Source organism: Pseudoliparis swirei, chromosome 21 (assembly GCF_029220125.1).
Source record: "Pseudoliparis swirei isolate HS2019 ecotype Mariana Trench chromosome 21, NWPU_hadal_v1, whole genome shotgun sequence".
In the NCBI taxonomy this organism is placed as follows: domain Eukaryota; kingdom Metazoa; phylum Chordata; class Actinopteri; order Perciformes; family Liparidae; genus Pseudoliparis; species Pseudoliparis swirei.
In genome coordinates, this window is record NC_079408.1 from 537,641 (window position 1) to 548,440 (window position 10,800).

The 10,800-nt window shown below is 46.3% G+C and overlaps 1 protein-coding gene across 1 annotated transcript; it reads left to right on the plus strand.

The window, feature by feature from the left end:
- Positions 1–1,636: 1,636 nt before the first annotated feature.
- LOC130212241 (mitochondrial fission regulator 1-like) lies at positions 1,637–8,767 on the plus strand. Its single transcript, XM_056443434.1, has 5 exons — positions 1,637–1,667; positions 1,947–2,204; positions 2,293–2,553; positions 7,263–7,403; positions 7,853–8,767. The coding sequence occupies exons 1-5, from the start codon at positions 1,637–1,639 to the stop codon at positions 7,897–7,899; spliced, it is 738 nt and encodes a 245-aa protein (XP_056299409.1). The 3' UTR covers positions 7,900–8,767.
- Positions 8,768–10,800: the final 2,033 nt, after the last annotated feature.

The following is a 10,800-nucleotide window of genomic DNA, read 5'->3' on the forward strand; positions in this document are numbered from 1 at the left end:
GTGACTATTCTCTGGTGTAATGAAGTCTCTACATAGTTAATGTGGTAGTGACTATTCTCTGGTGTCATGAAGTCTACATAGTTAATGTGGCAGTGACTATTCTCTGGTGTGTAATGAAGTCTCTACATAGTTAATGTGGTAGTGACTATTCTCTGGTGTAATGAAGTCTCTATATAGTTAATGTGGTAGTGACTATTCTCTGGTGTAATGAAGTCTCTACATAGTTAATGTGGTAGTGACTATTCTCTGGTGTAATGAAGTCTACATAGTTAATGTGGCAGTGACTATTCTCTGGTGTGTAATGAAGTCTCTACATAGTTAATGTGGTAGTGACTATTCTCTGGTGTAATGAAGTCTCTATATAGTTAATGTGGTAGTGACTATTCTCTGGTGTAATGAAGTCTACATAGTTAATGTGGTAGTGACTATTCTCTGGTGTCATGAAGTCTACATAGTTAATGTGGCAGTGACTATTCTCTGGTGTTAATGAAGTCTCTAGGCTTCATAGTTAATGTGGTAGTGACTACTCTCTGGTGTGTAATGAAGTCTCTACATAGTTAATGTGGTAGTGACTATTCTCTGGTGTAATGAAGTCTCGACATAGTTAATGTGGTAGTGACTATTCTCTGGTGTGTAATGAAGTCTCTACAAAGTTAATGTGGTAGTGACTATTCTCTGGTGTAATGAAGTCTCTACATAGTTAATGTGGTAGTGACTATTCTCTGGTGTGTAATGAAGTCTCTACATAGTTAGTGTGGTAGTGACTATTCTCTGGTGTTAATGAAGTCTCTACATAGTTCATGTGGTAGTGACTATTCTCTGGTGTTAATGAAGTCTCTAGGCTACATAGTTCATGTGGTAGTGACTATTCTCTGGTGTAATGAAGTCTCTACATAGTTAATGTGGTAGTGACTATTCTCTGGTGTAATGAAGTCTCTACATAGTTAATGTGGTAGTGACTATTCTCTGGTGTAATGAAGTCTAGATAGTTAATGTGGTAGTGACTATTCTCTGGTGTAATGAAGTCTCTACATAGTTAATGTATTAGTGACTATTCTCTGGTGTAATGAAGTCTCTACATAGTTAATATGGTAGTGACTATTCTCTGGTGTAATGAAGTCTACATAGTTAATGTGGTAGTGACTATTCTCTGGTGTAATGAAGTCTCTACATAGTTAATGTGGTAGTGACTATTCTCTGGTGTAATGAAGTCTACATAGTTAATGTGGTAGTGACTATTCTCTGGTGTAATGAAGTCTACATAGTTAATGTTGTAGTGACTATTATCTGGTGTAATGAAGTCTCTACATAGTTAATGTGGTAGTGACTATTCTCTGGTATTCATGAAGTCTCTATCATATTAAATATTAAAATAGACAATCTTCTCTCTGAAGGTCTCGTATAGTCAGTTTCATAACCAGTTATAGGTGCCTCTCGTGAAGCTCTTTATTAAAGCTTATAACTCAAGTCAGATTATTTAATTTATTTAAATGTGTGAATTTCGTTGCAGATCCGAGGCTTTGTTCTTCGCTGCCTTGTTTCCTTCTCGCGAGGCGATGAGCGTCAGGACTTCCTGTGGGTCCAGGATGTGGTCATCCGCCCTGTAGAAGCTGATGAAGACGGAGCTCGACGCAGGATGGAGGTCGCTTCCCTCTGCCTACTGCTCTGTAAGTAATCCCCTGAACGTCCCTGTTAACTAAATATGAGAAGATGCTAAATGTATATTGCTCAAAGAAAATAAAAAACCCTCTTGTAACTGAACAAGCTGATAAAAAGGTGAATTTCTAAAGATGCAAATCGAGGTTTCAACTTTGGTCTCCAACCTTCTGGAGCTGCTCCGCTCGTTTCCACCCGAGTGTCTGCCGCTTCATGCAGGAGGCGCAGTGGGTGGAGACGAGCTGGAGGAGGCGCAGGTGGTAACTCGGTGGGCTCCTCCTCCCTCTCAGCCACGCTGAGCGTCACTCCCAACAGATCCCAGTTCTTCCGGCACGACCAGATCTCCTTGAGGTGTGAGGCGGACTCCGGCGGCTGGACGGTGAGGCGGAACGTCTCGTCTCAGACGTCGGACCCGTGCAAGTTCGGCTGGGGGATCCCGGGGGAGTCCTCCTGCACCCTGAAGGACGCCTACCAATCCGACACCGGGGTGTACTGGTGCGAGTCTCTGCAGGGGGGGTGCAGCGACGCGGTCAACATCACCGTGACGGGTAACGTGTGCACCCATTGGTTGAGCCATCCAACAGGAGTCTACGAGTCTTTAACACGAGCACGGGACTGCCTTCTGGTGCTCGGCAGGCGGGGAAGTGATCCTGGAGAGCCCGGCGCTTCCTGTGCCGCAGGGGGAGGAAGTGACGCTTCGCTGCGCCCACAAGGAAGAAGACGAAGACGAGGCCACGTCGGGGTTCTCTGCCGTCTTCTACAAGAACGATGTGTTCATGAGCACTGAGGCTGCAGGAAAGATGCAACTCCCAGCGGTGTCCAGGTCTGACGAAGGCTTCTTCAGGTGTGAGCACCCCACGAGGGGGAAGTCCCCCCAGAGCTGGCTGTCGGTGGCAGGTGATGTTCCGCTTCCTGTTTACTTCATCTTGTTCTCTCCACTGGGAAAGCATCTTAGAGGGCACATCATCATGTTCTCTCCACTGGGAGAGCATCTTAGAGGGCACTTCATCATGTTCTCTCCACTGGGAGAGCATCTTAGAGGGCACGCCATCATGTTCTCTCCACTGGGAGAGCATCTTAGAGGGCACGCCATCATGTTCTCTCCACTAGGAGAGCATCTTAGAGGGCACGTCATCATGTTCTCTCCACTGGGAGAGCATCTTAGAGGGCACTTCATCATGTTCTCTCCACTGGGAGAGCATCTTAGAGGGCACGTCATCATGTTCTCTCCACTAGGAGAGCATCTTAGAGGGCACTTCATCATGTTCTCTCCACTAGGAGAGCATCTTAGAGGGCACTTCATCATGTTCTCTCCACTAGGAGAGCATCTTAGAGGGCACTTCATCATGTTCTCTCCACTAGGAGAGCATCTTAGAGGGCACGTCATCATGTTCTCTCCACTAGGAGAGCATCTTAGAGGGCACTTCATCATGTTCTCTCCACTAGGAGAGCATCTTAGAGGGCACTTCATCATGTTCTCTCCACTGGGAGAGCATCTTAGAGGGCACTTCATCATGTTCTCTCCACTAGGAGAGCATCTTAGAGGGCACGTCATCATGTTCTCTCCACTGGGAGAGCATCTTAGAGGGCACTTCATCATGTTCTCTCCACTAGGAGAGCATCTTAGAGGGCACTTCATCATGTTCTCTCCACTGGGAGAGCATCTTAGAGGGCACTTCATCATGTTCTCTCCACTGGGAGAGCATCTTAGAGGGCACTTCATCATGTTCTCTCCACTAGGAGAGCATCTTAGAGGGCACGTCATCATGTTCTCTCCACTAGGAGAGCATCTTAGAGGGCACGTCATCATGTTCTCTTCACTAGGAGAGCATCTTAGAGGGCACGTCATCATGTTCTCTCCACTGGGAGAGCATCTTAGAGGGCACTTCATCATGTTCTCTCCACTAGGAGAGCATCTTAGAGGGCACGTCATCATGTTCTCTCCACTGGGAGAGCATCTTAGAGGGCACTTCATCATGTTCTCTCCACTGGGAGAGCATCTTAGAGGGCACTTCATCATGTTCTCTCCACTAGGAGAGCATCTTAGAGGGCACGTCATCATGTTCTCTCCACTAGGAGAGCATTTTAGAGGGCACGTCATCATGTTCTCTCCACTGGGAGAGCATCTTAGAGGGCACTTCATCATGTTCTCTCCACTAGGAGAGCATCTTAGAGGGCACTTCATCATGTTCTCTCCACTAGGAGAGCATCTTAGAGGGCACGTCATCATGTTCTCTCCACTGGGAGAGCATCTTAGAGGGCACGTCATCATGTTCTCTCCACTGGGAGAGCATCTTAGAGGGCACGTCATCATGTTCTCTCCACTGGGAGAGCATCTTAGAGGGCACTTCATCATGTTCTCTCCACTAGGAGAGCATCTTAGAGGGCACTTCATCATGTTCTCTCCACTGGGAGAGCATCTTAGAGGGCACTTCATCATGTTCTCTCCACTAGGAGAGCATCTTAGAGGGCACGTCATCATGTTCTCTCCACTAGGAGAGCATTTTAGAGGGCACGTCATCATGTTCTCTCCACTAGGAGAGCATCTTAGAGGGCACTTCATCATGTTCTCTCCACTAGGAGAGCATCTTAGAGGGCACTTCATCATGTTCTCTCCACTAGGAGAGCATCTTAGAGGGCACGTCATCATGTTCTCTCCACTAGGAGAGCATCTTAGAGGGCACTTCATCATGTTCTCTCCACTAGGAGAGCATCTTAGAGGGCACGTCATCATGTTCTCTCCACTGGGAGAGCATCTTAGAGGGCACTTCATCATGTTCTCTCCACTGGGAGAGCATCTTAGAGGGCACTTCATCATGTTCTCTCCACTGGGAGAGCATCTTAGAGGGCACGTCATCATGTTCTCTCCACTGGGAGAGCATCTTAGAGGGCACTTCATCATGTTCTCTCCACTGGGAGAGCATTTTAGAGGGCACGTCATCATGTTCTCTCCACTGGGAGAGCATCTTAGAGGGCACTTCATCATGTTCTCTCCACTGGGAGAGCATCTTAGAGGGCACGTCATCATGTTCTCTCCACTAGGAGAGCATCTTAGAGGGCACTTCATCATGTTCTCTCCACTAGGAGAGCATTTTAGAGGGCACGTCATCATGTTCTCTCCACTGGGAGAGCATCTTAGAGGGCACTTCATCATGTTCTCTCCACTGGGAGAGCATCTTAGAGGGCACTTCATCATGTTCTCTCCACTAGGAGAGCATCTTAGAGGGCACGTGATCATGTTCTCTCCACTGGGAGAGCATCTTAGAGGGCACGTCATCATGTTCTCTCCACTAGAAGAGCATCTTAGAGGGCACGTCATCATGTTCTCTCCACTAGGAGAGCATCTTAGAGGGCACTTCATCATGTTCTCTCCACTAGAAGAGCATCTTAGAGGGCACTTCATCATGGTCTCTCCTTAGAGGGCACGTCATCATGTTCTCTCCACTAGGAGAGCATCTTAGAGGGCACGTCATCATGTTCTCTCCACTAGGAGAGCATCTTAGAGGGCACTTCATCATGTTCTCTCCACTAGGAGAGCATCTTAGAGGGCACGTCATCATGTTCTCTCCACTGGGAGAGCATCTTAGAGGGCACTTCATCATGTTCTCTCCACTAGGAGAGCATCTTAGAGGGCACGTCATCATGTTCTCTCCACTAGGAGAGCATCTTAGAGGGCACTTCATCATGTTCTCTCCTTAGAGGGCACGTCATCATGTTCTCTCCACTAGGAGAGCATTTTAGAGGGCACGTCATCATGTTCTCTCCACTGGGAGAGCATCTTAGAGGGCACGTCATCATGTTCTCTCCACTGGGAGAGCATTTTAGAGGGCACGTCATCATGTTCTCTCCACTGGGAGAGCATCTTAGAGGGCACGTCATCATGTTCTCTCCACTAGGAGAGCATCTTAGAGGGCACGTCATCATGTTCTCTCCACTAGGAGAGCATCTTAGAGGGCACGTCATCATGTTCTCTCCACTAGGAGAGCATCTTAGAGGGCACGTCATCATGTTCTCTCCACTGGGAGAGCATCTTAGAGGGCACTTCATCATGTTCTCTCCACTAGGAGAGCATCTTAGAGGGCACGTCATCATGTTCTCTCCACTGGGAGAGCATCTTAGAGGGCACTTCATCATGTTCTCTCCACTGGGAGAGCATCTTAGAGGGCACGTCATCATGTTCTCTCCACTGGGAGAGCATCTTAGAGGGCACGTCATCATGTTCTCTCCACTGGGAGAGCATCTTAGAGGGCACGTCATCATGTTCTCTCCACTGGGAGAGCATCTTAGAGGGCACTTCATCATGTTCTCTCCACTAGGAGAGCATCTTAGAGGGCACTTCATCATGTTCTCTCCACTAGGAGAGCATCTTAGAGGGCACTTCATCATGTTCTCTCCTTAGAGGGCACGTCATCATGTTCTCTCCACTGGGAGAGCATCTTAGAGGGCACTTCATCATGTTCTCTCCACTAGGAGAGCATTTTAGAGGGCACTTCATCATATTCTCTCCACTGGGAGAGCATCTTAGAGGGCACGTCATCATGTTCTCTCCACTAGGAGAGCATTTTAGAGGGCACGTCATCATGTTCTCTCCACTAGGAGAGCATCTTAGAGGGCACTTCATCATGTTCTCTCCTTAGAGGGCACGTCATCATGTTCTCTCCACTGGGAGAGCATCTTAGAGGGCACGTCATCATGTTCTCTCCACTAGGAGAGCATCTTAGAGGGCACATCATCATGTTCTCTCCACTAGGAGAGCATCTTAGAGGGCACTTCATCATGTTCTCTCCACTGGGAGAGCATCTTAGAGGGCACGTCATCATGTTCTCTCCACTGGGAGAGCATCTTAGAGGGCACTTCATCATGTTCTCTCCACTAGGAGAGCATCTTAGAGGGCACGTCATCATGTTCTCTCCACTGGGAGAGCATCTTAGAGGGCACTTCATCATGTTCTCTCCACTGGGAGAGCATCTTAGAGGGCACGTCATCATGTTCTCTCCACTGGGAGAGCATCTTAGAGGGCACTTCATCATGTTCTCTCCACTAGGAGAGCATTTTAGAGGGCACTTCATCATGTTCTCTCCACTAGGAGAGCATTTTAGAGGGCACGTCATCATGTTCTCTCCACTGGGAGAGCATCTTAGAGGGCACGTCATCATGTTCTCTCCACTAGGAGAGCATCTTAGAGGGCACGTCATCATGTTCTCTCCACTAGGAGAGCATCTTAGAGGGCACGTCATCATGTTCTCTCCACTAGGAGAGCATCTTAGAGGGCACTTCATCATGTTCTCTCCACTAGGAGAGCATCTTAGAGGGCACGTCATCATGTTCTCTCCACTAGGAGAGCATCTTAGAGGGCACTTCATCATGTTCTCTCCACTAGGAGAGCATCTTAGAGGGCACTTCATCATGTTCTCTCCACTAGGAGAGCATCTTAGAGGGCACGTCATCATGTTCTCTCCACTAGGAGAGCATCTTAGAGGGCACTTCATCATGTTCTCTCCACTAGGAGAGCATCTTAGAGGGCACTTCATCATGTTCTCTCCACTGGGGCCTTATTTTTAAAAGTTAAATATAATTCAGGACTTGTGTCTCTTTGGTCCTCCCAGTGAGCCCTCCTCCTCCTCCTCCTCCTCCTCCTCCTCCTCCTCTCATGTCTCTTCCCCGGCTGCTGTGCTCCATCCTGCTCTTCGTCCTCTACACCGTCCTCCTCCTGGTCTCCATGTACATGTACCGGAAGACGGCTCGAGGTGAGAACCCCTTTAGGACCTGGGGGCCACCTCAAGGCCCCCTTAAGGTGCACAGGTTCTGTCACACGGATGTCATCTGCTGCCTCACCACTAGATGGCACTACATCCCACACATACCACAGTACTGATGCCACACCGGGAACGCTCCTTCATTTCGTAAGAGCCTCAGAGTATTTGAAGTCGTCAGTAACATGTTGTTATGTTTCTGATGTTTATGGATTATAAAAACAGAAACAGTTTGCTGTTCAATGAGAGGTGAAAGTCTCGTGTGGCTGAGGACTCGTTTGATTCGGTGGTTTTCGGTGTGAAGTTGTTCTCTTGAAAGTCGACGCGGTCGGAGGCGCGTGGTTTCCTCTGGAACCGGTTGTCACGGCAACAACGATGACGCCACACTGAAGGCGTAGCTCTCGCTCTGCTTGACCCTCTCTCTCTCTCCGGTCGCTCTGCAGCTCGAGCTGATGCCAAACAGAGAGCTGAGCATCTCGTTATGGAATGACGACGATGAGGAAGATGAAGAAGACGATGATGAAGAAGACACTTTTTAGTCATCTTTTTTTCTAAAATTGCGTCTATTTTTTTTTTCATCTCTTAGCTACTGTATGAAGGATGGAACCTGAAAAAACAAATAATTCATTAATTAAAACAAACAAATAGATAGATAGATGAATAAAATCAAAATACATAACAATGTAAAAATTATATATTCTTTTTAAAAAATGAAATAGCTGAATTAAAACAGAAATATCAATAATTACGAATTATTAATGCATTAATTTAAAAAAAAAACATTTTATACTGACTTTATTTAACCAAATAATTCAATTGAGAACCAGTTATATATATATATATATATATATATATATATATATATATATATATATATATATCCTTCATCAGCATTAGATCTTTTTTTGGAGAGATGCAGTACTACCAATCGGCCAGCAGGTGTCATCAATGTACCGTTTCAATGCTTTTAAATCAGCTGTAATGAAACGTGTGTTGCGTTCATGGGTCTGAACTTTGCAGAACTCGCACATAACTTTGCTTCATGGACAGAAGTGACTCAAGTTGATGGGATGACGTCACAGGAAGCAGAGACGAGGAGGAGGAGTCAGAATGATGGCTCTGCAATCAGTGACGTGTCAGGTTACCTGGGGTCAGGTGTGGCTCACAGGTAAAGGATTCCCTTGATGACTCAGTGAAGGAATGAGGACTCGAACTCGTTTGTCAAATAGTTTCCAGAAGCTGCGCCCTGTTGACTTGTTTACACAAACAACGTAACAAATATATAATTTAGTTGAAGTTCAAAGTGTGTTCCTTTGTGTATTGTGTTGCTAAGGCAGACGAATAAAAAGATAAATGGGTGTAAATGTGATTTTATTTAAACAATAATCTGCGGCTTGTTATTCAGTCATCAATAAATATTATATAGTTTAAATCAATGGGCAGCACGGTGGCTCAGTGGGTAGCACTGTCGCCTCACAGCAAGAAGGCCCTGGGTTCGAATCCCGGTCGTTCCAGGTCCTTTCTGTGTGGAGTTTGTATGTTCTCCTCGTGCCTGCGTGGGTTTCCTCCGGGTACTCCGGTTTCCCCCACCATCATAAAGACATGCACCGCAGCCTCACCCCGGTTCGTATGGATGTGAATGAATGTTGGTGGTGGTCGGAGGGGCCGTAGGCGCTGATTGGCTGCCACGCTTCCGTCAGTCTGCCCCGGGGCAGCTGTGGCTACTGATGTAGCTTTCCACCACAGGGATGACTGTGTGTGTGTGTGACTACTGGACTCTGTACTCTGTAAAGCGACTTCGGGTGCCTTGAGAAGCGCTATATAAAATAAATGATTATTATTATTATTATTATTATTATAATTTGCTTCGTTTTCACTATTTATCAATTCTTGGTGGAACTACATTATTTATATATTTGTATTTTGTCCTATTTATGTATATTTTATTAGGTTCTGACACACTCAACTTTTGTATATTGTTAATATATTAAAATAAGTAAAAATTTAAGTGACAACAAATATATATCAATGAACAAAAAATAAGGTAAATGTACTTTAAAAACTTTTAAACCGTTAAAAAAAAAATATTATAAGAATTACTTTAAATTGTCACTTTCGGAAAATAAAATAAATAATCAAAGTTAAATTTTTACAATAATTCCTTGTGTAATCTAAAACATTTAGATTAAATAGTTGCATTATATTTATTTTACATTTGGGTTTATAAATATAATTTCCGAAGGATTTCGATTTTATTCATTTTATTTGTATTTATTCTTATTTATTGGTTGGTTTACACATGTTTCTCTACGTCAGGGGTGTCAAACTCATTTTTTTAAGAAAAGGCATCATATTTATTTCATGCCGTCGCGGCCACATAAAATGACGTGGCGGGCCACATTTGGCCCGCGGGCCTTGAGTTTGACACGTATGCTCTACGTGTACGCACGAGGTCGTTGAGCCCATTCATAAGAATGTCACATGATACTCATCGATGACTCATCGAGAGTCGATTACAATCCAAACAAACAATTAAAATGACAGCAACCACTCGACGCAGCGTTATGACGTCGGACGTGTGACGTCAGGTCACGTGCGCGTGGTCCTCCGTACATCCAGCCCGCTGCCCCGGCAGCAGCGCTCCTCAGGCGGCTCCCGGACATCTCTCTCCCCGCTGCATGCTTCAGCTCCGCGGCTTCCAGCTGCTCTCCGCGTGGCTCGCGGTGACCATGGCGGTCCGGACCGGAGGTGAGTCAGGAGGACAAGTTATGATCTGTAGTTCTGATATAATAATCCGGTTTTATGTGTGCGTGTTTGTTTATGAGTGAAGTTAACACGTTGTCTCTTTTTTAAATGTATTTTATTTAAAAGAAACAGCTAAACAAACTGATATGCCATGAATAATGTAGCTTCAGGTACACACATATATAATATATATATGTGTATGTATATACTATATATATATTCAGTCCTTCAGACATGTGTGAACGTGGTTCCCTGGTGTCTGACTCAAGTGACTCAGAGGAAATCCTCCCTGAGCTTCCAGAACCTTCCAGACCCGTGGCCTCTGTCTAGGTTCTGAGTGGACCTACTTGAGGCCCTCTGTCCTCTTGTGTTGACTCTGTTGGTGTTCTTCTTAATCCAACTCTTCCTCCTTCCTGCCGTCGTCCTCCAGCTCCCCCTCGGGTCATCGGGTCCGGCGAGCCGGTCCGGGTCTCGGCGGGCGCCGACGTGGTCCTGCCCTGCCGCCTGAAGCCCAGGTACGACGCGGAGGGCTTGACGGTGGAGCGGACCAAGCCCGACGCCGCGGCCCGGCCCAGCCGCGTGGAGTACTGTTAAGAGAGACGCGTACGTGAACCGATTCGGTCGCCTCGGGTGGGAGACGGAAAGA